Source organism: Xiphophorus hellerii, chromosome 8 (genome assembly GCF_003331165.1).
Source record: "Xiphophorus hellerii strain 12219 chromosome 8, Xiphophorus_hellerii-4.1, whole genome shotgun sequence".
NCBI classification, from domain to species: domain Eukaryota; kingdom Metazoa; phylum Chordata; class Actinopteri; order Cyprinodontiformes; family Poeciliidae; genus Xiphophorus; species Xiphophorus hellerii.
Window position 1 is genome coordinate 24,696,260 of NC_045679.1, and position 27,619 is coordinate 24,723,878.

At 40.5% G+C, this 27,619-nt stretch overlaps 4 protein-coding genes across 5 annotated transcripts; 1 reads left to right on the forward strand and 3 right to left on the reverse strand.

Moving 5' to 3' along the window:
• Positions 1-345: 345 nt before the first annotated feature.
• On the forward strand, positions 346-2,013 carry ch25hl2 (cholesterol 25-hydroxylase like 2). The gene has a single exon (XM_032570635.1). The coding sequence runs from the start codon at positions 525-527 to the stop codon at positions 1,443-1,445; it is 921 nt and encodes a 306-aa protein (XP_032426526.1). The 5' UTR covers positions 346-524; the 3' UTR covers positions 1,446-2,013.
• A 3,102-nt stretch (positions 2,014-5,115) lies between these two features.
• On the reverse strand, positions 5,116-9,041 carry f2rl1.2 (coagulation factor II (thrombin) receptor-like 1, tandem duplicate 2). The gene is made up of 2 exons (XM_032570633.1): positions 8,874-9,041; positions 5,116-6,977 (listed from the first exon to the last, which is right to left on the reverse strand). The coding sequence occupies exons 1-2, from the start codon at positions 8,938-8,940 to the stop codon at positions 5,899-5,901; spliced, it is 1,146 nt and encodes a 381-aa protein (XP_032426524.1). The 5' UTR covers positions 8,941-9,041; the 3' UTR covers positions 5,116-5,898.
• A 3,227-nt stretch (positions 9,042-12,268) lies between these two features.
• On the reverse strand, positions 12,269-18,860 carry LOC116724374 (proteinase-activated receptor 2-like). 2 transcript variants are annotated; one of them, XM_032570025.1, is made up of 2 exons: positions 18,753-18,860; positions 12,269-14,455 (listed from the first exon to the last, which is right to left on the reverse strand). In XM_032570025.1, the coding sequence occupies exon 2, from the start codon at positions 14,451-14,453 to the stop codon at positions 13,392-13,394; it is 1,062 nt and encodes a 353-aa protein (XP_032425916.1). In that variant the 5' UTR covers positions 14,454-14,455; positions 18,753-18,860; the 3' UTR covers positions 12,269-13,391. The 2 variants fall into 2 exon arrangements, with proteins under 2 accessions (XP_032425916.1, XP_032425915.1); XM_032570024.1 differs by lacking the exon at positions 18,753-18,860 and adding an exon at positions 15,855-15,959.
• Positions 15,849-20,758, reverse strand: LOC116724373 (proteinase-activated receptor 1-like). Its single transcript, XM_032570023.1, has 2 exons — positions 20,545-20,758; positions 15,849-18,868 (listed from the first exon to the last, which is right to left on the reverse strand). Exons 1-2 carry the CDS (start codon positions 20,741-20,743, stop codon positions 17,634-17,636), a joined length of 1,434 nt encoding a protein of 477 aa, XP_032425914.1. The 5' UTR covers positions 20,744-20,758; the 3' UTR covers positions 15,849-17,633.
• Between the last annotated feature and the right edge of the window lie 6,861 nt (positions 20,759-27,619).

Sequence of the window (27,619 nt, forward strand, 5' to 3'; positions counted from 1 at the left end):
GTGTGGATTCTGTATTTCATCTGAGACTATGGGTGATAGATCCATTAACAGGCTTAATATCTGAAGGGCTAGGGAAGTAAATACAATCTGATGAGTCGTGTTTAATCGTTAGTCATTGTTCATGAAAGCAGAAATCAAATTCCTGGCATCCATTGATTTTGTTTGCGACAAAGTCAGATTCACGAGAAAAGCGGAAGCTCTCACTCCATGATTTGGGTCAAAAATGAGAGCTGTTGTGGCCCGGCTCCTGAGTCCTGGCTGCGGTCCTGGCGCCCATGAAAAAGGGCCTTCACAGACAGCCTTCTCTTAGAATGCAGAGGGTGGTGGTGATGGAGGGAGGTGGGGCTTGAACATACATAAGAGGCGAAGACAGTCCGCCAGTCCAATTTGGCACAGCATCACCAGACAATTTGCTATTGCTGAACCTTTTCAATTGGATCTTTTCAGTCGTTCAGGACCTCTTTTTACCCTCTTTCGGGGCTTCTAAGAAAATTAAAAACACCCCTTGGCTTGGTCATTTCTGGATGAGAAACGGCACGTCAGTGATGAGCTCGAGCAGGTTGCTGAGAACTGAGGCTTTGTCTTGGCTGACGGCTGTAGGAAACTTGTCCGGGGGCGAGTCCCACGCCTTGGTCCTGCAGCCTCTCTGGGACTACCTCCACCAGAACCACCATGACCTGCTCAGGAGCCCGCTCTTCCCCGTGGTCCTCTCCGTCACCACCTACTTCGTCCTGGTTGGTATTTACACCGCGTTGGACCTGCTGGCTCCCACCTGGCCCTCCATCAACCGCTACCGGCTGCATCCAGACAAACCCGTCACCTGGCCTAACATCTGGACCACCCTGGGTGTCACCGTCTACAACCACCTGTTCTTCATCTTCCCCGCGGCGGTTGCGCAGTGGCTGTGGAGGCCGCCGACCCCGTTGCCTCCGGAGGCCCCCTCTCTCTGGGGCTTCTTTCTCGGCATCCTGGGCTGCATGGTCGTCTTTGATTTCCAGTACTACCTGTGGCACCTCCTGCACCACCGGGTTCCCTGGCTTTACCGCACCTTCCACGCCATCCACCACCAGTACAACCAGCCCTTCAGCCTGGTCACCCAGTACCTGTCTGGCTGGGAGCTGTTCAGCGTGGGATTCTGGGCCACAGTGGACCCCATCCTGCTGAGGTGCCACTGCCTCACAACTTGGGGCTTCATGGTATTTAACGTTTACGTCTCCACCGAGGACCACTGTGGCTACGACTTCCCCTGGGCCATGCACAACCTGGTGCCCTTTGGCCTTTGGGGCGGGGCTCCCAAGCATGACGCTCATCACCAGCGACCGGGGACCAACTTTGCCCCATTTTTCTCCCATTGGGACTGGCTCGGGGGAACCAACACGGTGCCAACCGCCTCCGGCCAATCTGCCTCAGAAGAACTTGAAGACATGGAAGAGAAAAAGGACTAAAGGACGCTCATTGACTCAAACTCTTTTGTACCTTCTCACATTCCAACACTCTTGTTTTTTTCTATCTACACTCTTGCACCTTTTCCCAGTTTTTCTCATCTTTCTTTGATCTTCCATATTTTTTTACTAACTGAATTTGTTGGAAATCTCTCTGTTGTACCTGAACTGTTTGCTAAAAAAAATGTAAGAGATTGCTTCTTTCTGCATTAATGGAAAGTGATGACATATTATCCCTGCTCGTCTTATTGATTAGTAGTAAGTGGAACATTGATCAACATATTAGATGTGCATTAATGACTTTGATGATTGATTTGACAAAATGTAATGTCCGTTTCCTGTTTCACAATTGGTGACTGTATGATGTTTCTATGACGGGAAGCACTTTGAACTGCCTTGTTTCTGAAATGTGCTTAAAGAAATAAACTTGACTCATTTTCAAGACTTCTCGCTCATCCGAATATCTTGTTGTATTACCGCTTCTCTTTGTCTCCTTCTCAGGCTGTTTTTTGTGCATCTGCAAAAAGAATTAAATGTAAATGAAAGGAAAGATAAAGGCATTCGGATCAGATCTGTGTTGTCAAACCTTCCTCAGTGCCTCATCTTGAGCATTCGGTGGCACGGACGCTCGTCCTCTCTCTGCTCTAGCTTGCACACATGAATGGCCGTCTTTTAGCCGCCTCCCAGCATCAAGCGTGGCCGCAATGTTAATCCATCAATCTGCCCTCCAGACAAAATGCTCTAGCTGGAAGAGCATTAATGAGGCTCCTCAAAGGGAGGCGTCTTAGGAATGTGAAGTCTGCAAGTGGAAATAAAAATAGTTTGGAATGTTTTGGAAACTTAAAACTGCAGAAATCTCTAGGATGCATTGGAGTCACTTTTTTTTTTTCATCATACAATTAAACCACTTGGCTGCATTTATTGGACTGTTCATTTCTCACTCAAAGACAGAGTTACAGAGTACATTTAGTTCTGTAACTTTATGGGAAAAAATCTACTGTTAAGAGGATTTTTTTTACTACATTGTACATCTTAGTTTTACTTGGGTAGTTTTACTATGAAGTATTGTTACTCTTACTTGAGCAATATTCCTGGATTAACCAAAAATTTACCAGACACAGGCGCAGTTTTTGTTAAAGTTTCATATCAAAAACTGATATATATATATATATTTAAATGATTGGTTTGTTTTAATCAGTTACTCGAGAACCCTTTTTACCATTTGTTTTTTTTTTTTACTCTTCAATAATTTCTTGGACTGTAACTTTTTGCAATAACTTGACTAACAATATGATAAAGTACTGCTACTCTTACCTGAGTAAAATTTTGGGGTATTCTATGGACTTCACGTTTACACTGGTTAGTTTCTACACTTTTCCATAAACCTGCATTGTTTTCTGAAACCAGCAGAAGTCACCCTCTCTGCACACACACATACACACCCCCGCATAAAAAGAAAAAAATGACTCCAGTCCCTAAATCAGACTATCAAATTAACCTGAATAACAAAAACACATCTCTAATTTTAGACCATATTTGGTTGCACAAAAACTAAGTGACTCATGGAACATGAAAATGACTCACGGGCAATCGAAACGCCTCCTGTTGTTTACCACCATGCAATGGTGACTGAGGTCAGAACTGGTTGAGCAGGTTTCTGGTGTCGTGGGGAAGCTGTTAGGACATGCCAGTGTGTCTGAAAGACTTACTCACAGCCATTATCTACGTACCTGAGTGAAGCTACATCTGAAGACTAAGGAAAAGGCTTCATCCCTGAGTCTGTGGCAGGGGAGCGTCCGCTATATGATGTAATGTTAGCAGTAGTAGGTGTAGAAATATGCCTCTCTGTCAGAAGTCACGGAGGTGAAACAATGGATTGGAAGCACATGACAAATTATCAGGGGATCTGGTGAAAACTGTGTCAAAGGTGTGCCTCCCATTACGTTGTTAGTCTAGCAGCATTTCAGAAAAAGAACAGTCACACTTCATAATAGTAGTGTGATATCCGGGGCTACCCTGTATGGGGCTAAAACGATGCCAAAATTGACAAATGACACTGAACAGAAACATTGACCTTTTAAAATTTGATCTTAACTGAAGACATTAACATTAACCGAAAGCACTGAAAAGTGCTGAAAGTGAAACAAAAATTGATAATGAGACCCCAGATATGTACAACAAAGCAAATGACTCATGACCAGTTTTCAAAGACAGTTTTTTCCTCTCTGACAGTTTGTTCAGTGTTGCAGGTTTTCAGTTTGAATGATCCGCACAGTTTTTTAGCTTGTGTGGGCACGTTTGAGGGGCGGGGTAGCGCTTCACGGCCGATATCATGTGGGTGGATTATACAAGCAGACGCTATGCTGACTGTGCAAATATATTTTCTGCTAAAAGGTATGCATTGGCGGCTTTGCATTAAGGTGGAAAAAGAGCCCTTCTTTTTTATTGTTTCTTTGTTTTCAAAGATGTTTTGAATCACGTGTAATTTTCTTACTACTTCTCAAATTGCACACCACTTTGTGTTGGTCTTTCACACAAAATTCCAGTGACATGTACTCACGTTTGTGGTTTCAATATGGAACAGTTCAATTCTGTAAACATGCACATGTGGGGTCAAAATCAAATCAAAAAGACAACTGACATATTAAGTCAGTAAAAAGCTCGTTTTGGAGGGTAAAATAAAAAAGTCAATCATAGCTTTTTGATTCCATTTTGCATTCTCCTACATTTACATAATCACATTCTCCTAGTGGAGCTTGTGAAAGAGTGACACAGTTAAGTTTTTTCAATCCAGGAGAGCAGATAAGGCAATGTGGCATGGCAAAACAGTGCAGCCATTGTTTTGGACAAAGACTATTTAGTCAAAGGCTGATTTGCGATCCCAGTCCTTGGTTGAACATTTTAATTTACAACAAAGTAGAACTAATCAGTCCATACATAAACACATGTTGACCAAAACTGACAGAAGGTACATGGCGACGCATAGAAATAACTTATTATCCAGCCACAGCAAAGTAGCTCGGTTTACATTGGTTTGTTTCACAGAAACTCTAAAGACGTGCTATGTGTAGAAAAGTGCTACTCTTATTTTTTAAATAACGTCCAGCACTTTTGTTTCATTACGCCACAACTGTGCTTTGAAAAGGAGCTGCGTCAGCGGCGTAACGTGACCAGGGTGCGGCTCCGCTCTGAAAGGAAGGCCTTCTGCCCCGGAGCGTTGACAAAGGGTAAAATGACACTCTACAGCCAATGATTGACCCACAGCTCTGCCCCGACCGGTCGTTAAAACAGGAACCTGTTTTAACGATTAAAACAGGAACCTGTTTTAATCGTCCAGAGATCCTACAATGAAACTAGACGCAAGTTTCCAAACGCAGGAGAAAGTGAACACTGAAACCAGCAAGATGACGACTTCCTAAGATCGTCTACAAAAGCGTGTCTCATCATGCCTTCCGAGATTCCTCAACCCCGAGCTCACTGTCCCTTCTCCGAATTGATCTTTGACCAGCTCTTCGGTGTGCCGCGGTGCTCTACATTTCAACACGGCACATTCCAGAAATTCCAAGGGTTTTGAAAGATTAAGGGAGCTAAGAAGAGGACGTCCCGTCTGCCGGATGACAACGAGGCCCGTGACTCACGCAGGACAGCACAATGACGCAACGGGACAATGGAGTTTCACAGAAACCGTGTTTTTGTTCCGTTTATTTAAGGAAATACGTAACAACGTCAAAAGCTCAACAACAAAAGGTTTAAAATCAATTCAAACGACGAGAGGAACATTTTTTATGAAAAATGTGCAAAAAAAAATTACAAAAATATGAATATATTTTTTTTTACATTTTCTTACAATCAGACTGAACAATTGTAGCCATTTAATATATACAATTTGCATTTATTTCCTGTATAGTATAAATAAAAATATACACTAACCGGCTATAAAATAGATAAATACCGAATTCTTGTTTTTCTATATCCATCAGATTGTTAGAAAGTAGAAATGTCCACCTTTTATAAACTCATCAGGACTTTTGAGGACGTTTTTCTTTGTCTATGCAAAAGTTAGAAATATTAGCTTCAATTGGTAAGTGGTAATAATCTGGTAATCTTTTCATTTCATGTTTGATTCAAGACTGGCAGTTAAAAAAAAGCAGATCCGACCTTAAACATTGGAAATCTGCGCTGTCCAGGAAAATCCCACTTAATGCATCTCATGCCATAAATGTCAGTCTTTAACAGTTGACCCACACGTTTACAACTATTTACACATAACATAACATAAAACAAAACATATAATGATTCACAGTTTAACACTGAGCAGCTCCTGGTAAAGTCACACATCACAAGCTGCAGTCCTATCGAGGTTCAGAGTTCATCTTTGGTCGGGTTCACGGTGGACGACAACATCAGTGCAGAAGAGTGGAAGCACCCACAGCGTGGAGCAGTCTGGGCTCCGTTGCTAACAGGTGCTGCTCTCCGTGTTGGTGCTCGCCGACACGAACAACCGGCTCTTCCTGGAGTACTTCATGGAGCTGTACGAGGCCTTCTCCTGTTCCACGGTTCTGTTGCTGCGGCACAGCAGCGTGTTCTTCACGTGCTCCCTGAACTCGTCCGACACAAAGTAGTAGATGAAAGGGTCCAGGCAGCTGTTGAGGCTCGCCAGACACAGCGACGTGATGTAAAAGCCGTAGCCTTTGTCTACCATTTCGGTTTTCACCAGGACATAGTGCACCACCAGCATTACGTTGCTGGGGATGAAGCAGACGAGGAAGGTCACCAGGACAACCAAGATCAACACGACGGCTTTGCGCCGTGTCTTTGTCGCACTGCTGTCGACCGTGTTGCTCCCCAGAGTTTTGAGCAGCAACACGTACGCCACAATGAGTACGATGCAAGGGATGAAGAATGAGACTGTGGCCATGAACATGAAGTAGAAGAATGGGTACTTGATAAAAGGGTAGGGGTCTTCGGCATTTGGATCTATGACGATCACGTCATGGCAGGTTGTCATGTTCGTGCCCTTGATCTTAGTTGTGTGATTGTACAGGTACAGAGGAATGGAGGTGATCCAAATGAAAACCCAGATAGCCACACAGACGCTGATAGCGACTTTGTTGTTCTTCCTTTGCGAACTCAGCGGGTTTGCCACGACCCAGTACCTCTGCACGCTGAGGCAGGTGATGAACAGCACCGAACAGTACATGTTCCCATAGAAGAAGCTCACCAGGACTTTGCACATGGGCTCCCCGTAGAACCAGTTGTTTCCATTTACGTGGTAGGAAATTTTCAGAGGCATCCAGGCAACGAACAGCAGGTCGGCCAAGGCAAGGTTGGCCATGTAGATGGAGGAAGGGTGCTTCTTCTTGGTTCTGAAGAGGAACACCCATATGGCCATCCCATTTGCAATTAGGCCCACCACGAACACAATGGTGTAGACGATCGGGAAGAACACGGTGGTAAGCCCGCTCTGCAGTATATCTAATGCTACATCATCAATAACTGTTCCATCCTCAGTCCGTATTCCAATAATACTTCGCCCTGAAATAGACAAAGATAAAAGAGATGTTAGAATAAAAGCCGATTCTTGTATGGTATACTTCTCTCCTCTGGTTAGTGGTTTGCTTATGGCTACATAGCTGTTCAGTTCTAATCTCTTGACTTCAATTGATAGTCATATTTTTTCATAGGCAGGCAAGAAGGTTTGGATGTTAATCTACTGTTTTGACAATAGGAAACATGACAGTAAAGTAACTTTAGGAACAGAATCATTTCGACGTTGGTAGTGGAAGGCTGAATGTTTGGCACTCTTCCTTCAAACAGGACTTGTGTGAAGTTCTCAGCCAAAATGACAAGGATACTTCTAAAAGATTACATATAAATGACTTTCCATAAATGTTTAACCCATGACTGTAGTTGCAGCTTCAGTCATGTTTAAACATAATATACTTCATTGTGTTTATTTAGGAAATATGAAACCCATAAAGAATTTGAGAGGGAAATCAAGCACCGTCTCAGACAATACAGTCTATTATAGTGTTAGGTCACAGTTTAAGACAGTAATTCATAAAAGCATTAAACAAGTATGACTGGATTCTACCGCACAAACACCTTGTACCATGGAAAAAGAATGGTGGTGATAGAGGCGTGATATGGGCTGGCATTCCAGACACAGGACACTATGCACATTTCAGTGACTCTAAAAACAAGGAGGCGAGGTTTTCTGCAACCAGATGTAAGGCAATCAGACTCTCAGCTGAAGCTTGGGAGAAACTGGGTCATGCAGAGAGACGTCAGACCCCAAAACACCACAAAATCAGGAATAGAATTAGGGATGCACCAATTTATCGGCTCCGATTTCCTTAATTTTGAGAGAATTGGCCAACGTTGGAATCGGCAGGTTAGGCTTTTTAAAGGTCGGTAATGTGTGAGTGATCAGAAAACGGCAATCAGTGCACCTTAAATAGAATCCAGTGAAAGGTCGTAGGAAAGTCTTTTGAGCAAACGCTGTACATTTCAACAAACTAGCAGTAATGTTGTTTAAATAAAACACCTAAAAGTCACTTATTAGGTCACACAGAGCAGCTGATGGCAGGGAGTATATCATTTGCTTTTCTACATAAATTTTTCTTGTATAGTCACACACACACACACCCACACACACACCCCCACACATACACACACACACACACACACATATATATATATACAGTATATATACAGTACAGACCAAAAGTTTGGACACACCTTTTAATTCAATGAGTTGCCTTTATTTTCATGACTATTGACATTGTAGATTCACACTGAAGGCATCAAAACTATGAATAACACATGTGGAAATATGCACTAAACAAAAAAGTGTAAAACAACTGAAAATAGCCCTTATATTCTAGTTTCTTCAAAGTAGCAACCTTTTGCTGTGATTACTGCTTTGCACACACTCTGCATTTTCTTGATGAGCTTCAAGAGGTAGTCACCTGAAATGGTTTTCACTTCATAGGTCAACCTGCCCTGTCAGGTTAATAAGTGGGATTTCTTGCCTTATAAATAGTCATGAAAATAAAGAAAACCCATTGAATTAGAAAGGTGTGTCCAAACTTTTGGTCTGTACTGTATATATATTAGTACTTAGCTGTACGTTATTTTAATTAAAACTGTAAAACTCTAAAACGACAAAAAAATTCATTAATAAATAGTAGTTACTATGGTTACTTCCTTGCTTAGGCAGATTGTAGTTTCTTTGTAATTTACCAAATCAAAAATGTGAAAAATAAAATCCTACTAAGTGAATCTCCATGAGGTCTAAACCACCTAACATAAAACATGAACCTTATTATCGCAGCCTTTTTGCTCTTCGATCGGTAAAAGCCGTGCCTCGCGACCCCTCCATATCCATAAAACGTCGAAGTAACAGAAAGAGATCAGGGTTTGACTTACCTTGTGCATTAACAGCAAAAGCAAAGCCGATAACCAGCAGAAGCGACAATATCCACCTTGAATTCATGTCTGTGCGCTCAAGACTCGAAGTTCTGCTGCTGGTCGTCTCTCACTTGATCTTTCGTCTTTAAAACATGCCTAATAAGATCTCGCTCGCTGGAGGACACACCCCGAGACTACCTGTCCATAGTCCGTGCATGCGCACTGAAAGGATGTGTAATGCGCGCGGTAGTTCCCCCCTTTAGTTTCCATGGCACTCAACTTGTACAATAATAAACAGATAATTTAGATAAAAGCTTATGAATGCGGGAATACTTAAATACTGCAGTATGAAACATTTATTTTTAAGCGTGGAAAAAAATAAATATCTTGGGATCGATTAACGCTAGTTAAAAAGAAGTGTATATATATTTTCATAATAATAATAATAATAATAATAATAATAATAATAATAATAATAAATGAATTTCACAGGAAAATTATCATGTAAATAATTGATAAATACACATAAAGTGTACACAATTGTTGGTTGTTTTACATTTCCAACCTCTTTCCATCTTTAATAAGTTGTTCATCCTGCCCAATACTATCCTGAGAAACACAGCATTATGTAAAGCAATTAAAAAGATGCAATAACCAGCTGGTTGCGAACGAAACAGCTTTTAGCTTAGAACACCGGTATTACATTTTCTTTGGTAGGAGTCAACCAGGATGTTGACTCGGCAATATTTACCCTGTCTGTTTCAGATAATCACAAAATAAATAAAAATGTGTTAATACACAGAAATAGTCAGAATAAATGAACAAATGTTTGTTGTTCTTTTATTTGCCTTACTCTTATGTGCTTGTTTTGTCGTCTTCATGTCATGCTTCTGTTTTTTTTTATTATTTTCCTATCCATGTTGCATTGTTTCATACATCTACCAGAGATTGTATGTTTGTTAAATAAAAAAAAAAAGAAGCAGTGTTGTTATCAAGTCAAGCCATATAAGTTGCAGTATGCCCGACAAATGAAGGATGGCACTTTACGGATGAATTTTAACTTAACTTTGAACAACGTAAATTAGTACAATTCATTTGTAGGCAACATTTTGTCCACACACTATATTGCAAAATGTTCTCGTATTCATTCTTGACCTGTTGTCAAGAATAAATACAAAACAATTCTTGTTTTGTGCTGCATAAATACTCCGATGTGCAATTAAAAAAGAGGAACACGAATGAATACACGTTACATGCTGACTTCCACTGTTCATTTATAAGACTCAAGTTGTTCAACTGACCAAATGACAGGTAACTCCATGAATGCAGCGATTTCATATTGTTTTATTGTTCAGTGAAGGATTTTTAGGCTAACCTACACATTCAATCCACTATTGTTTGGCACTGCGGCGGCAGGGTTTTCTTTCTTGAGAATAAAATTCTCCAGTTCTTCATAGGCCTCCATCAGAAGATGTTGCTCCTTTGGCATGAGGTATGGCGCACAAATGTTATTCACTGTAACGTCAAGAGTTTCTGTTATTGATGCTGTGGCCTCTTCAAGAAATCTGTGGATGCAAATTTACCTGAATTATTCTTGGCCTTAGTTTTAAAGTCTCAAAAACGTGGCTGCGTAGAAAATGTTTAATTATTTACCTCTCACTTGCCATGAAAACAGCTATTAGCACTCAGCTGTGTTTTATTACAGCTATGCAGCTAATGCTTATGGAAATATACCTGGGAAATGTTCTGACTCCCCCAACAGTTCCGATTAGCTCCTTCGAAAAGAAAATTGTTGTGGTTGCAAAAGTTTGCAACAACAATTCAATAGATAGTGACACATCCAGATTACCTGATAAAGAGATTTTCTAAGTGATGACATTGTGGGACATTTTTTTTTTTTAGGAAATCTAGGTGTGTCCTGATGCAGTTACACATTAGTCATTAGAATGTGGAAACAGTGAAACCGACAAGTTTTATGTTTCTGAAAAAAACGTCTATTAACTAAAAGCCACAAATAACAAAAAGACCAGCTCCGTCTTCATGAGAACACGACAGGCTCCCTGTGACGCTACTGATCAGTTTGGACCAATGAACTATTGAAAGTGTCCCGATTGTGAAAACCCACATGGACAGGCTGCACAACAGGTTTGACCATATATTTTGACCATATATGGTCAAAATATGGCATTTTGACCATATTTTAAATTTTGTTTGTGTAAAAATGGACTTTTTTGTTAGCTTTACATCATGTTATCATGTTATTCCCTCATCAAAAACATTCCTGGAGTGCTGCTTTGATTCTTTCATGCATGTTGGAGAAATCCTTTAATCTCCCATGGCAACCTGTGCAAAACGCCTGCTTGGACCCAGCTCCGCCTTCGAGGACGGAGCTCCTCCTCAGAGTCGCAGTTTCCAAGCTTTTAGTTTTGAGGAAACTGAGAAAAATTTTCAGCACCCCTCCCCCGTGACTGTCCCACTCAGCTCCTTCAGACAAGGCAGTAACAATTAGTAAACACTTTTTTGGAACTGCATCTTCTGAGCACATTATAGGAGCTACCTCTCAGTGAAACGCTGATGAAAACGTTGTTAAAGGGTTAATAGAAGCCATTTTGTGATGACTTCCTGAAGGTGGAGTTTCAGAAAGAGCAGAAGCTTTTAAAGAGACAGAGACCCAACTGCAAGGCGTTAAAATACAAAGTCACATTTCTTTCTGTGGGCAGGAAAGATCCGTAGAATTTGAAGAAGACTCAAACTGAAGTAGCCAACTGTTTTACAATGACTGCCTGTCCATCTATGGTAGGAAGACAAAATTATACAGAGTCACAGTTGGTCAGTAAGCTAATTAGTTTGGCCATAATTGTTTTTGGTGATTTAACACTCAAAGTTCACAGTATTGAAATGGTGCATGACCAACCCTGAAATGAGAACAAATGGTAAACATGTGTGTTATGAAAATAAGGAACAACTATAGTTTGACCTTTCCAACAGTCTGCCATACAGTACACACTCAGCTACACGCGCCTCTTTAAAAGGTCATTTCTAGTTCCACCTGCAGCAGCTTAATATTTGATTAATCTCACTGCAATCTTCTAGTAACAGTTATAAAAACTTTTAAAAGACATTCTTTGGATGTGAGAAATGTTTGAACTTTATGTCACCCACAGGTTGAATATTAACTGGGTTGTATTACAAGACGAAAACCAGAAACCCTTAAAAGGAGTAAAATGTCCATTTGAACACATAGATCATTTTTGCATGACAAAAATTGGCCTAAAAAAAAGGGCTATGTTTAAAATGATTACTCTGCAGAATGTGTGTTGTACGAGTGACTAACAAAGCTGGGGTAAATAAAGGTGTTGGAGGTATCAGAAGGAGTTGTGTTCAAAGTAGGTTAAAGAAGTGTCCAGCACATATAAACTGTTTTTTTTTTATTGTTAAACACATAATTGAGCATAAAATGATCAAATTCCAACTCTGAGAGAAGCTTCTTGATAAAATTATTAGTAATTTTGAATTCAGCAGAAAAAAAACAATGTTTTCCCCATTTATCCATAATATCCCTAATCTGAGTTTTACTAAACCGATGCGTTTACAGACCAAAAACAAAATGGGAGTTTCAGCTTTTGAATGCATTTGGTTTGCAAAGATGTCTCAGTGCTCGTCTTCAGTCCGAGCCAATTAAGATAAAACTGGCTGATTTTGATCACTGATTGGCAAATCCCCAATTTAAACCAACTAAATATTCAGTGTGCATCCATGTCCTTCAATCCAAATTCAAATGAGTTGATTCAGGTAAAGATTTACAATGTAAATGAAACAGGTTTTTCCATGCAGGAAGCAGGAAGAGCTGGACTAATAGTTGGGCCAACGACTCAACTTTTGCTCCTTGCAACATGAAAGTTTGCAAATTAGCTTGGGAGGTTTAGCAGAGGTGTAGTTTTAATTATTGTGTTTATGTCGACTAAATTCTGCAAATTGAAAAAGATTTGCTTGAACACTGTGATTCTAAATATTTTTTTTCCCCCTTTCGGTTTGACAAAGGCTAAAATGCATGGTTATACAAAAAAAAAATATATAAAAGAAGTCAATTATTAAGGTAGTTTTACATAATTTAATAGGTAAAAGGTGCCATTAACTAATTGATTTACAGTCTTGTCGCACACAAAAAAGGCTACATTCATTTACCTAAAACCACAACATAAGTATCTTCTATCATCAAGGTAACTGGTCAAAAATGGCAATAAAATGAGGCATATAGCAGAATACATAATATATATATATATATAAAAACAAAACAAAAAAAACTGTACAAATTATTTTTCAAAAACAAATATTCACCATGCAAAAAAAGCTCTAGAAAATCATAGACTTGTTCCCAACTGCTCTATCTCAAGATCTATTTTCTCTCAAACCTGAGTTTAACCCGCAAACTCTTCACCCTGTGAGCGGTCGCACTAAACTTCCCCGCTGGACATCCTCCACGCTCCTTCAGAGCGTCGCGCTAAGACCACGGGAGGGTTAATAACGACACCGCCATCAGCAATCGCTGCTCTGCGTGTTTCGCGTGCTACTGGTGGTATACGAGCCGCTCTTCTTGGAGAACTTCAGAGCGCTGAAGGAGACCTTTTTCCTCTCAACTGTCCTCTGACTCCTGCACAGAAACGTGTTCTTCACGTGCTCCCTGAAGTCCTCGGAGATGAAGTAATAAATAAAAGGGTCCACGCAACTGTTCAGGCTCGCTAGGCATAGGGTGGTGATGTAAAACCCGTACCCGTTGCTCACAACCTCTCCTAGCAGGAGGATGTAGTGCGCCAGCAGCATGATGTTACTGGGGGTGAAGCAGACGATAAACATGAGCAGGACGGTGATGATCAAGACCACGGCCTTGCGGCGCTTCTTGGCAATGGTAGGGTCCCCCATGCTGTCCTGGAGAGCCCTGAGCATGAGGACGTACGATATGATGCACACAACTGTCGGGACGACAAATCCCAGCGTTCCCATTGTCAAGAAGTATCCAGCAGCAGTCTTCCTTTGGCTCGGCCTGGTGACGTCATGGCAGGTCCGGATGCACATGTTTGGTATGTTTACTTCTTGATCGTAGCAGTAGAGAGGAATGGTGATGAGCCACACCAGCACCCAGATCGCTACAGAAACAGAGACTGCTAAACAAGTGCTCCTTTGATGCTGGGACATTGGGTAGACTACAGCCCAGTAACGTTGGACGCTAATGCAGGCAATGAAGGCCATGGAGCAGTACATGTTGCCATAGAAGAACCCCACCAGAACTTTGCACAGCCCGTCTCCATACTTCCAGTCGTTGCCATTGAGGTGGTAGTCTATTTTTAAAGGGATCCAAATAACAAAAAGCAGGTCAGCAAGAGCCAAGTTGGCCATGTAGATGGATGATGGGTGCCTTTTTTTGGTCCTGAAGAGGAAAACCCATAGAGCCAAGGCGTTGGTGGGAAGCCCAACGACAAACACGAAGGTGTAGACAGCTGGGAGGAAGACGGTTGTGAGAGGGCTTTTCAGGACCGCTTGGGCTTCAGAACCAACAAATACGCCATAATCTGTTTCCGTCCCAGTGAAGCCTTTTGTCATTCCTGTGAATTCAAAGCATGAAAGGATAAGCAAAGGAACAATAAGCTTTATTCTTTAGAGCTTTCCAAAAGTACTTATAAAACATTAACTTTTTCATATTCAGTGCATAATAATAACCATAGACGTCAGAGTACTTCAATGGGATTTTATGAAATATACCAAACATAAAGTAGTGCATAACTATGACCTGAAAAAGAAATACAGTGCTCTAATTTGTTCTCTCTTTTTATTTATTTATTTTTTACACTATATTTTTTCAGATCATGACGCAATTTTTAAGATTGGATAAAGATAGCCTGAGTAAATAACGACCTCATTCATTAAGGGAGAAATTACATCCAAAACAACCTGGACCTCTGGGGAAAAGCAACTGTCTGACAAACCATAGCACACACTTCCCAAATATTTCCATTTTTGTCTCATCAGTCCACAGAAAATTTTCTCAAAAGGGGTCATCAAGATGTTCTGTAGCAAATTAGAGTTGGACCTTCGTGGTCTGCTTGGCCAGCCTGTGCTTCTGGTTTAGAGCTTTCCCATTACTGCCACGTCTCTCTGTTAAACACTGACATTAAGGAATCGATGTCTGCCGAGCTGTAGCTGTTGTTCTGGGTTCTTGTGACCTCCTGGTTATAGTCTATGTGATCTCTGAGATGTTTTGGTCGATCAAGGTCTCCTGGAAAGGCTCACCAGTGATGTGTGTTTCTTCTAACTATGGTTCATTGGCGTCTTATGGCAGTAGTACCGTGCAACATTGTTTTTCTGATTGCTTTTAGATCATGTGATGCTTTTTGAGATCTGACTAAAAGATTTGAACTGAACATCCTGATTGGCTTCCAAAAGCATTCCATCTCTGAATGTGTGGAATGAGACTTGAGGTTTGGACAGAGGTTCACCTTCCAGCAGGACAGCCTAAGCTACAGCAAAAATAGTTTGACTTTAAAACACATTCATATGCTAAAATACCCCAGTCAAATATCAGACCTTTAGTCCTTTGAAAAGTACAGGGAAATAAAATTCCTTTCGTCCAATTCGACTGCAATTGAGACATTTTGGCCAGAAGAATGGGCCAAAATGTCTCTCTCTATGTGCAAACCTGGCCAAGAGACACCATAAATATACACAACGTAATGGCTGAATACAAAAACAAACACCTGTTATTAACCTTACACTTTACAACTATCCACTACTTTTGTGTTGGTCTAACTCTAAAACTCCACATGAAATACAATACAATAGATGTAGAGGTAGTGGAGACGGTCTGTTGGGTGTAAGGACGCACTATTTAACCTAACGGTATGAGACCTGTCGTTCAAAATCCCTGTTTATGTACTGGGTTCCCACACGGACAGGTTATTGAGGTAATAACAGTAAGAAAAAGCCAAAAAGAATACAAAACGTTACCTTCTGTCGTCGCACACGTCGACATGACCGTAAGTTCAGTTGACAAACGCGCAGGTTAAAAATGAGAGAGCGGGCGCGGTCTGCGTCGACACCGTTTGTTTCCTCTCTACAGGTTGCAAAAGCGAACTTCCTGGCACCTGGATGATGTCACTGTACGTCACGTGACTACGCAAAGCCGCCAGCCTTGCCACCCACCCACTCCAAGACGGTAACTGAGCTGGATAATTAGGAGAAGATTTCATATAAAAACGTGTCGCCTGCTTTCCAGGAACGCGGGGTTGTGCTGTTCCTTGAACTGGTTTACTGTGTTCACACATAGAGGTTATCAGAAGATACAAGTCAGTACAATGACTCTTCTGGTCTGATTGATCGATGCAATCTGCGACTGTTATCAGCCATAATTTTTCTTTTTAAATTATTGGCCTGTATGCAAACATCTCATGTACAAACTTAGGATTTTAGGTATGTGCCACTTAGGGGAAAAAACTAGAAGAAAGCGACTAAACAAGAATAGTATATCAGCCGAATATTTTTTCTCTCTCTCTCCTTTCGACTATTTCAGCCAGGTTATCTTTGACTCTGTGCTTAAAGGACATTTTAGTAAGATTTCTGACAAAGGATTTTAGGAAGTAATTAATTATTATTTTGAGATACTTAAGCAATAACTACCTGTAGCCAAGGTGTCTCTTCTTAGGCATTGCTATATACTGGTGAGGATGACATTTTTTTTAATAAACGGTAAAATAGCACCACCTGTCGGTGCATATGAGTAAGAACAATTTTGATTTTATTAGTCATAAGCAGTTTAGAGGTACGCATGCGTCACCTTTAGCGAAATTTGCATTACGCTGGCTTTTATTTGTAGCCAATTCTGTTGATGTTTTCCCTAATATTCAAATTTTATGTGCATGTCTTTTTGATGACGCAATTAATGTGTACAGTGTCATTGTAGAAATTCAACTCTTTTTAAAAGGACATTCTTAAAATTCAACAGGCCGCCGTATATTTTTACTTTACCAGTGTCATGTAAAATTTTCTCACACACCGAATGTCACGTTTTCATTAGCAGTAATCCATGTTCAATTAAAACGTACAGAAATAAGTGAAACAAATCACTTTGTGCAAATAATTCATGATTTTCATTTCATGAACAAAGTTACTACAATAAATTCCCTTCTCAGTATCAACCAAACTTACTGAGTTACATTTGTTAAATATGTGACCCATTGTATTAAAAAAATAAAGGATGGAAAGTTCTCTGCCAACTTAGTGATTTACATATTTGGCCAGCAGGGGGCAGCATTGAACTACTTTCCTTTTAACTGGAACCTCCGGTTAATTCACAGTTTGCTTAATAGAAGTCAAAACATCAAAGTTGAGTCTCAAATATTTATTAAGAAACAAATATATATAAAAATATTGTACATTTTGAAAAGATATAGCTGAAAGCTAACAAAAAAAACAAAGCAGTAAACGTAAGAGCAAATAACATTCAGTGTGCAAATGTAAATATACAGAGCAAAAGATGAAGCATACTGCGGTTCTACACTGAGTTTTATGCCAGATTTAACTTCACATTTGTGCGTGTAGGTTTGTCCTCCTGACAAAAAAAAAGAAGAAGAGATTTCTAGTGTTTCTACTACTGCAAGATGTTTGGTTACCTTCCGTTTCAGTAAATCTCAACAGAAACATCCCAACTAAGTGCTCAGTTTATGTAGTAGCCTTAACTTTACAGCTTTGTGTTTCTGTACTTAAAAACGCTGCCCAGTGCCGCAGTGATCAGACCAACAGTTTCTTGTACTGGCTGTTCAGGTTTTGTTCCAATGAGTTTGTTTTGCTCACTGATGAAGTCATTGTGGAGCATTCGGTGCGGCTGGACTTCAGAATGGGTCTGGTGCTGGATCTGTACGAGTCAGACGACGAATTGGTGAGAGTACCCTTCGTCGACGATCTGCACAGCATGTTGGACAGCTGTCTCTGACACTGGGAAGAGCCGAAGTAGTAGAGGAGGGGATCCAGGAGGCAGTTCAGGCTGCCCAAACACAAAAACATCAAGTAGAGCCCGTAGGAGCTGTCGGTGGCCTTCGAGGCATTGTTGGATGCCTCAAACAGCAAGTAGTGTGCCAGCAGGAAGCAGTTGGTGGGCATGAAGCACAGCACGAAAATCACTAGGACCGTCAAGATCATCACCACCGCTCTCGTTTTTTTGCGTGATCTTCCTTGAAGCCCGCGTGCCACGCTGCTCAGCGTCCAGATCACCTTGGTGTAGGACCCCACGGTGACAAGAAAAGGCAAAACGAACAGGCAGAAACAGATGGCAATGAAATAAATCTTCAACCACAAAATCGCCTCAACGGTTTGGACGTCGTGGCAGGTGGTGACGTTCAGCTCCTCAACGTGAGCCGTCTGGTCGGAGACGACAAGAGGAACGGAGGCGGCGAAGGACAGGACCCACATGGTCACGCAGGCCTTGATGGTGTTCTCCGTTTTCCTCCAAGCCAGAGAGTCGATGGGGTACACAACCGCCAGGAACCGGTCCACGCTGATGCAGGCTATTAGAAGGACGGAGCAGTACATGTTCCAGTAGAAGCTGGCGGTGACCACTCGGCACAGGAACCAGCCGAATATCCAGTTGTTGCCCATGAAGTGGTAAGAGATCTTGAAGGGGAGCATGAGGCCGAAGAGCAGGTCTGCAGAGGCCAGGTTCAGCATGTAGATTGCCGCCGGCTTCTTTGGCTGGATGCCCTTAAAGAAGGCCACGATGGCGGCGAGGTTGATGGGAACGCTGATGCAGCACACCAAGGTGTAGAACGAAGGCATGAGTATTGTGGAAATGGGGCTCGTCAGGAACTGACGTGCCTCTTCAGAGAGGGATCCATTTAATGTTTTATTCCTTACCGTTTGGATTGTTGGAGCCAAGCGGCTCCAACAATCCAATTGATGATCTTCATCAACACAATCTATTGGTTCATTGTCATTGGGCATTCCAATGACAAAGGTCCGTGGATTAGTGCCTGGCGAAAGAAAAAAGCAAAAAAAAAGCAAATCAGGACCCAAATTACTACAAAGTGAAATATTTACTATTCAAATAATTAATTCGGAGAAATACAAAGTCGTTATGAAGGGCCCAAGGCAAATTAACTGACAACACCTCAGATAGGTCTGATCATGTCATACTTTTACATTTTCGGTTGCCTCTGACAACGTTTTTAGGTATAAAAAGGCTGGATGTTTCATATGAACTGTCAATTTGTGCTTTGTACCTGCTTTGGCAATTGATGATTTAGAGCAGTGGTCCCCAACCAATTGGTACCGGGCCGCACAAGAAATAATGAACTACTTCCGGATCTTTTATTTTGAAAATCCTAAACCGGATTTTACCGGTTACGTCTTGCGCGTCAAACTTGAGCCAACTTGCAGCAGAATGAGTAACAAAACAACATCGGAGTACTGCGCGAAGGGCTGACCGGTCCGCGCGACTAAAAAGGTTGGGGACCGCTGATTTAGCGTAATCATCTGTAATATCGATCTATAGGGGATCAGTTGAGAGTTATTGGATCAGGAAACAAATGTCCCAAACAGAGACAAAAACAGAATCAAGTAGAATATATTCTATATAATCTTCTGAAAACATTGAAACCTTAAAATTAAGCATTTCAGTATGACTATTTATCTTGATTATTCTTTTTAAAACATTAACCTTAAATAGTAAATCTTTTTTTTTTAACAACAAAAAAGGTATTTATATATTGTATATGTTACAAATAACATATACAAAAATGGTTAGTTGACATGACTAATGCAGAAGGACGTAAAGAAAATCTTGGGAACGAAATGACTGGATAAATAGTGCAAAAAGATTGGTCTGATTGTCAAACCATGAGCTTGTGTTCATTCTAGGACTATAGAAAATGTGAAATTTCCAAATAAACCTAAATAAACACAGCGGTCCCTCCTGGGCAATGATCTACAAAATGGCTCACGACTGAGGCACGTGGCTCTTCAGCCCTTTCACAATGGCTTTTCATAAATTTGGTTAAAAATGACAAAGAACCAAGTAATTTGTCCAACATATAATAAAAATCCAGTTTCTCGTGGAATTAAATTTTCATGACAGAATGAACCAAAAAGTGATGCATTGTTTTACATCTATTTGTCTTGTAATTCGTTTGAAAACTTTTTTTTTACACTAATTTTTTGACAAATAACATAACATAGAAGAGAATCTATTCATGAGAATGGACAGGGCACCTTGGACTGTAAAAGTTGCAGATGACTTAGGGCTACATTCAACCTTGGACCGGCCCTGTGCTAACTTTCTAACACACACACACACAAAAATAAAATAAAATAAAAATGCCGAAAAAACATAATCACTCAAAAGTAGTCTTTAATTTTCCATCCATGCTTCAATTTCGGGGAAAACAACGAATACTACAAACTTTAAAACTGTAACTTGAAAAATTATCCACCCCATTATTTATTATCAACTCATATTTTTTCCCCTCAAACATGGAGATGGGAAAAAATGTTCCTGCTTTCTTTTCTAAAACCAGCTCATTTGTGTGCGAAAAGTCACACCAGTTACGTTTTTGTTTGTTTTTTTTTTGGTTTTTTTTTAAAAAAAAAAAAATGGTTATTTTGACGTACGATTCATTTCAGACGGATAAAAACGGAAACGTTTTCTCACCGTTTATTTCGAAAGCACCAGCAGCAGAAAACAGGCAAACCAGCACCAAAACCAAAGACCTTAGATCCCCTGGAAACATCATGTTGGTGAAATCCTGGCTCCAAATCGAGAGGAAGATGGCTCCAGACGTTCTGCGTCTCTCTCCCACGTTCCTCTGCAGTTTATCAGACTCCCTGAGACTTTTTGTTTCCGCCCACATTTAGTCCCCAACGCGTCCCTCCCCTCCCCGCCGTGTCCGGTACTTCACTCCAATTCCTTTCTCCTGATGTCACCTTTCCCGTCACATAACAACAGCCCGACCACGAGGAAATCATTACAAAGACCGACCATATAAATAAATAAATAAATAAATAGATAAATAATGCCACATTTCTCTTTATAATATTCTGCTGAAGACGTTCCACATTGCGTCGCATTACAACCAAACTTCAACGTGCCTTATTTTCATTTCAAGCGCACGCGGTCCGTCACGTTGCTACGATTCAAAGTAGGAAAGTGCCAAAACAAGTTCAGTACTTATTTTATTATTATTTTTAAAACGATATGAAATCAACTTGCAATGAATGGTCATGGCTGACTAAAAAGAATAAATAAATAAAATGCATAACATAGACCCCACCTACACCCAAAAGTTTCAGGAAAATCGTACATATTTGTAAGAGACAGAAATGTGGCCCTTCACTTCCGGTCACTTCCGTCGTATCAGGAACGTCAAAACTCCAGTCTTTGGAGAGGAGTACGGTGGCCGACAGGTGCAAATGCGCAGCAAAAGAGAAACATGCAAACAAAAAAAAAAACACGCGCACAAATGAAATGCGGCAAGCAAAAAGAGAGACGCAAACACCCCCGAATGAAATGCAGCAAACAAAAAGAGAGACGCAAACACCCCCGAATGAAATGCAGCAAACAAAAAGAGAGACGCAAACACCCCCGAATGAAATGCAGCAAACAAAAAGTGTTGAAAACGGAAGTGCTCCAGACCACTAGGGGGAGTCAAAGAAAATAGTATTCATTTCTATGGGACCAGATGCAAGATTCTTCTTCTTCCTTCTTCTTCTTGGTATTTATTGGCGGTTGGCAACAAACTTACAGTAGCATTACCGCCACTTACCAGTATGGAGTGTGGTTCGAGATGGTCTATAAACTTTCACTTTCTACCTTTTCCCTCCATTAACTCCTGATTAAACATACCCCCACACATACACACCTGCTTATATTATCCAACTTGCTTATAGCTTTATATACCCCTCTTTGATATTCTTTACACACTCACACCCAACTTGCTCTACTCATATCCTATGAAATAGCTTTGTTTTTTTAAGATACCGAATAATTATTTGAATATGTCTACTCCCTAAATCTCTCCTCAAAAATTCTATTAAATTAAACCTTTCTTTAATACCTACACACTCTCTCAGCATGCATCTTCTCTCTTCTTCATACTTACAACACTCTAAAATAACATGCTCTATTGTTTCAGACTTCTCACAATAATCACACTTTCCAGATGCAAGATTCAGAGAGATACCTTTACTTTCTTTCAAATTTCTTTCTCTGAATCTTGCATCTGGTCCCATAGAAATGAATACTATTTTCTTTGACTCCCCCTAGTGGTCTGGAGCACTTCCGTTTTCAACACTTTTTGTTTGCTGCATTTCATTCGGGGGTGTTTGCGTCTCTCTTTTTGTTTGCTGCATTTCATTCGGGGGTGTTTGCGTCTCTCTTTTTGTTTGCTGCATTTCATTCGGGGGTGTTTGCGTCTCTCTTTTTGCTTGCCGCATTTCATTTGTGCGCGTGTTTTTTTTTTTGTTTGCATGTTTCTCTTTTGCTGCGCATTTGCACCTGTCGGCCACCGTAGAGGAGTCCTGCAAATTTTCGACGTCCTACGTCAGTCAGACGTAACTCTCGTTAGAAGGATAGCGTTAAAGGAAAGCTTTAGTTCAATGGCGTAGGATTAGAAGGTGTTAGCAGAAAGAAAGTAAGTAAGTTATGGACTTTACCAGACATACTGTGAAAAAAGTGTGACTCATTGTCCGGAAAATATGTTAAATGTTCTTTTTTTTTATCTTTATCTTTGCTTGTGGTGACTAAATTGGACCAGATTAGAGATATTAGTCCAACAGAAGGACTTATATTTAATATATAATCTGAGGTTCATGTTGGCCTTGGAGCGAAAAATGCCACTGCAGTCTGTCGAACGTGTACGTTTGTTTTCCTTTTGATAAAAGTAAAACCAACTGCAGTTTTTCAGACAATGAAGGACGGGAGACTCTGTTCCATAAACAGAACTTCATGCTCAGTGTCGTTTACAAGATAAGTCTTAGTTCGTCCCTGTAGACGTTTCAGGGCTTCCTCTGTTTGTAGCAGACAGCTGATCATATCAGGAGGAATCGGTAAATACACAGCAAAAAAATGACCACTTTGAGATGTATACATATATTATGAGTCTTCTAGTCTAGTTTTCTGTTTGAGTTATATCTAGGAACATATTGCTAATTTACGACGAGGATCAAAAACAAAATGTTCAGGACCCTTACTGTTTTAAAAAAAAGTCTTTTCAAGGCATTTTCACAGGAACTGGCTTCCTGGACTTCTTCCTTTTCTGTCCATTGTAAAGTGTTTATTTGTGGCTTATGTAAACTAATTATTCAGACTGTAAACACTTCTAATTTTAGTTCAATCTCATGGCATGAGAGTTGACTCCACCCCCAGATGGCAGTCAGCCTCAGAGTCATTAAAAAGCAGGAGATTTGTAGCTATGTAATACTAGATAGAACCGACAAGCTAGAGAAAGTGTTTGCGTTGGCTCACGTGAATGCTGATCGTTTTCTCTCAGTGCGAGAGGAAAAGTTAGTTTCTGATGACAGGAGGAGGTTTTGGGAGTAGTCGGCCTCATTTACACAAACAGCCTGGACTCCCTCGGGGTTCGGTATCTGAGCTCGCTGACGTTCATGCAAATCCGTTTCCTCCCAGACACTTCTCTCAAAGTTGTCTGTTTTCCATTAACTTGTGTCCCTTTTGCTTGCTTTCAAATTCATTTGTATGTAAAAAAACAACAAACAAGCAAAAAAAAAAACCTGGCGCTCATTATTCATAGCTCCCATTAGTTTAGACTCTGTTTTGAGAGCCCTCTCTCTCTCTCAGGCGTTGCTAGGTGTTGCTAGCTGAGGCGCCACTGATGTTCCGCACCTGTTACTCATCACGGCAGTCCATTTTCCAGTCATCGCAAGTTCATCCATTACGCACATGGTCCTCGACGGGTCTCTGCTTTGAGACAGAATTTATTTACTTGAACCCTTCTTTTGATTTGTGCTTTTCCTTGGAACTTCCCCAAAAATATCTGAACATCGCCTTCCTGTTGCCTGTGCAACAGAACAATGAAGAATCTAGATCAACCCAACTGCAAACTGATTTCAACCAGTTTGCCAATAAATTTTGTTTCCTCCCTTTTGGTTCATGCTGGTGTGTTGAAAACATGTTACGTAGGTATGAAAATGAGGAGACGAAGGGGATTTTGTTGGAACTTTAATGTTTGCGGCTAACTTTGACTCTCCTCTTGTTGCGAATAGTGCCTGTGCACTGGGATCAGAGTTGTGAAATTGAAAGCATTGTGCATTAACGGGATGGGTTATGTTTCTTTTCCGGTGACGTTGCCGTCTTATCTTATTTTATTTATTAATGTTCAAGAATTTGGTTGGTAAGTGTCCCCACGGGGGAACAAGAATTTATCGGTCAGATTCTTCAAAAAGATGGCCTTCACTTTTTTGTTTCAAGCATCCAGCACTCCGATGTGAGTGAGGCTCCTGCACCGTGTAAAACTTAAACAAGGTCATCTGGTCGTCATGCTATGTATGATAAAACATCAAATAAGTAGTGCCTCGTTGCTGGAATTAATGAATAGGAAAAGTCAAAACATTTCTGAAAGATTAATTCCACCATAAGGTGAAAGATGCAGATACTGTGAACTGGCACTGTGGAAATAAATTGAACTCAATGAAATTGAGGAACTGAAAGGTCACACCAAAAAATTCAGAAGGAGTTGGCCCATAAAGTTCAGTCTAAAGGCAAGAAATGTTATTAGAGCTCCTTAATGTGGCAAAAGGAGTCATGGTAACATACAGTGACAAACGTAAATGTTACTATAATCAACAAACAAGCTTTTGGAAAAGTATTTTGTGCTGCCACCGAAGTGCGTTCATTTTGAGTTGTTCAGTCACACAAAAAATAGAAACACGCTGCACTGCTGTAAGAAGCTGTCACTTACCAGAAGCATCTAGAAAGATAGCATCATTTCCAACCGAGCCTTGTTTAGTCTGCTTCCTGATTACTTTCTGGCAAACAGTGCAAATTATTTATGCAATAACATATTAAGAAATTTGTTTGCTAACTTCACTTTAACAAAAAGGACTTTAGTGTGATGTGGGCTACTGCTCCAAAAAAAAAACAAAAAAAAACAGCCAGTCAAATTTTGGGTCAGAGTTTTTAGAAAGGGAGATAATTCTAACAAAGTCCCACATCAGGTAGTTGATGGTTTGCTGTTTTAGTCACAGTCCTGAAAGGCGCCTTGACAGACAGAATCTGTGGCAAATGTGGGATTTGTTTGGGCAAGTCTGTGGTTGCGTAAGCATCTGAGGGCCAGAAATGTCCGATTTTTTAAAATTCAAATGAAAATTTATTGTGATTTTTGTTCGTTTTGCTTACAGTAAATTCTATTTTATTCATTTTCATAAAATGAACAAAATAGTCTGATTGCTGAAAAATGAGTATATATAAGTTCTTTGTGTCCATAAAATAGAAAGAGTTGTGCTCACATGCTTTTTTGACACAAAGGTATATGTTCTCCTAGAAATTTTGGGGCTTGATTTTTGTTTTGCCTGGAAAATATATGCATATGCTGCGCATAAAAAGTTAGGACTCTTCAACTTTCGGGTGAAATTTCAGGATGAAGCTAAGATGCACTGTAACCTTTACAGGTCAGCTGAAGGTGACCTTCTCTAAATTTTTGAATGTTCAGCTGTTCAATCTTGAAGTAGTTTTTGCACGACTTACTGTTCTCCAACAAGCGTTTGATCCACGAACTGACAAAATTGTCCGGGTCATCTAGAAAGTCGCCATCGAGCGGTTCGCATTCTGACGTCATGAAACCAAGACGACGCCTCGCGCCTGATCGAAGGTGCCTCTCCGTTGCGAGGCCTCAAACAGGAATTGCATCTTATTTGATAAAGATATAATACAACCAGCTGCCAACTGCTGTAAATCAGCATCGACACTAATGTTTCATCCAATCGGGGAATTCCTTTGTTTTCCTCTGTTCTTCCTGTTTTTGTTTCTACAGTGTTGAACCGAGGCCCGATCGGGCCGAACAACAACCAGGACAGAACAAAGATTTTCAGCAGAGACAGACAGAAAAGCAACAAAACCTTTATTGGTTTCGCTTCCAACTGGAACTGGGCCTGTGACTTTATCTCTCGCCGTCTGCATCCTGCCTCCTCCCTTGAGCTAATAGTGAGTTCGGGAACACTGCGGCGTGGAAGGAGCTGACCTCTGCTCCAGTGGCGCTCTCTCGTCTTTTGAAGATTGAACATTTTTATATCAGCGGAGGGGGGGGGGGATCAACACGCAAAGGAAAGAGGTCACACATACGTCCAGGAAATGATCTCACTCCCTGAGCTCCCTGTCAGCTCATTGTGTCGGCTTGTCTTCACGGTATTAATCGTGTTTTTGGTACATTGCCTGCAGAGAAACACCATTTCCTGACAAAGCACAGAGCAACAGGGAGGTTAAAATAAGCTGGTTTATACAGGACCCTACAAAAGAAAACTCTAAACCTTTACGCACTGACTTTCAGTTTACCGTGCACGTCCAATAGACTTGTTTAAAAAATAACCAGGTATTTCAAAGAGAGCATTATGTCATGCATTCTAAGATTATTGGAAGCGGGAAATCGGGACAAAAAGAAACCTGCTGTGTGAACAGAGTTGTAGTTTTCAATTAGAAAAAAAAATTCGAACATTGGCGAAGGTAAATGTGGATTATTGTCTAGCCTAATAGCGAGCGGCTAAGACTAAAGGACGTCAGGGTAATGTTATTTTTTAACTCATGGAAGCAGGAAGTCATAGATTACCAAAAGAAAGAATGCTGGTTACATTTTTAAAGCGACAGTTTTTTTTTTTTTTTAAACAATTGCTTCATCACAAGATATTTGTTTGCCCTACTGAACATGTTTCCTTAAAATTAAAAGTTGAGGTTTTCAAAACATTTCAAGCGTATAATAATACTTCTAACACAAAATGTGAATTTACTCCTTAACATTTCACACATTTGTACCAGGAAAGTTAAATCTGACAAAAACTGCATGGATAAAATGGACCAAAAACGAGACTGAAAGCAGAACTCTGTCTACTTTAGATCTAGAAGGAAGCAGATATCAGACATGAGTTCCATAAGAACGATGTAAACTCCTTTTAAGGGGGAAAACGTATCTTTAAAATAAAAAAATCACAAAATTTTGACCAGAAAGAGGTTCACAGTTACTCGATCAGACTTTTTTCTTTTTGTTTTTGCTATTAACATAACGTTGAGGTTGTATCCGAACAGTTTCTATGTAGATAAGGTATTTTAAGTTTTAATCACAGAGCTGGAGTCTGGGGACACCAGGCCTTTTCCAGACTATATGTTAACTGGGAGGACTGGTTTAGTAAACAGTCTCAACATTGTTGGATTGTTTTCAGAAAGAGGAGAGAAACCATCTGTTTTTATTTGAGCAACGCCGTCATTCACTCTGTCTGTAGCTTTAAATAAGGTAGAAGATTTTTATCACTGCGTCTCTGCTGCATTCCTGAGAGTTTCGACCTTTTATTCGACCGTAGAATTTTCTTATTTCGCTCTGCTATGAGACTATTCTTTGGTCTCATCCGTCAAAAATAAATACATAAATAAAACATGGATCCTCTAAGAACTTTGAAAGTGAAACATTTCTGTGGCCATATTTTCTCCTGCTGAACCGTCCAAACTATTTTGAGACGTTTAAATACGTTTAAAATGGCAAATGTCTAAAATGTCCAACAGTTTTTCG

Bases quoted from the DNA above. Each gene is read 5' to 3' on its own strand.
- ch25hl2 (XM_032570635.1), top strand. From the start codon at position 525: ATGAGAAACGGCACGTCAGTGATGAGCTCGAGCAGGTTGCTGAGAACT.
- f2rl1.2 (XM_032570633.1), bottom strand. From the start codon at position 8,940: ATGAATTCAAGGTGGATATTGTCGCTTCTGCTGGTTATCGGCTTTGCT. The intron at 6,978-8,873 runs GTAAGTCAAACC...TGTCTATTTCAG, and splicing joins TTTTGCTGTTAATGCACAAG to GGCGAAGTATTATTGGAATA.
- LOC116724374 (XM_032570024.1), bottom strand. From the start codon at position 15,879: ATGTCGACGTGTGCGACGACAGAAG. The intron at 14,456-15,854 runs GTAACGTTTTGT...TTGAATTCACAG, and splicing joins GACGTGTGCGACGACAGAAG to GAATGACAAAAGGCTTCACT.
- LOC116724373 (XM_032570023.1), bottom strand. From the start codon at position 20,743: ATGTGGGCGGAAACAAAAAGTCTCAGGGAGTCTGATAAACTGCAGAGG. The intron at 18,869-20,544 runs GTGAGAAAACGT...TTCTTTCGCCAG, and splicing joins TGGTGCTTTCGAAATAAACG to GCACTAATCCACGGACCTTT.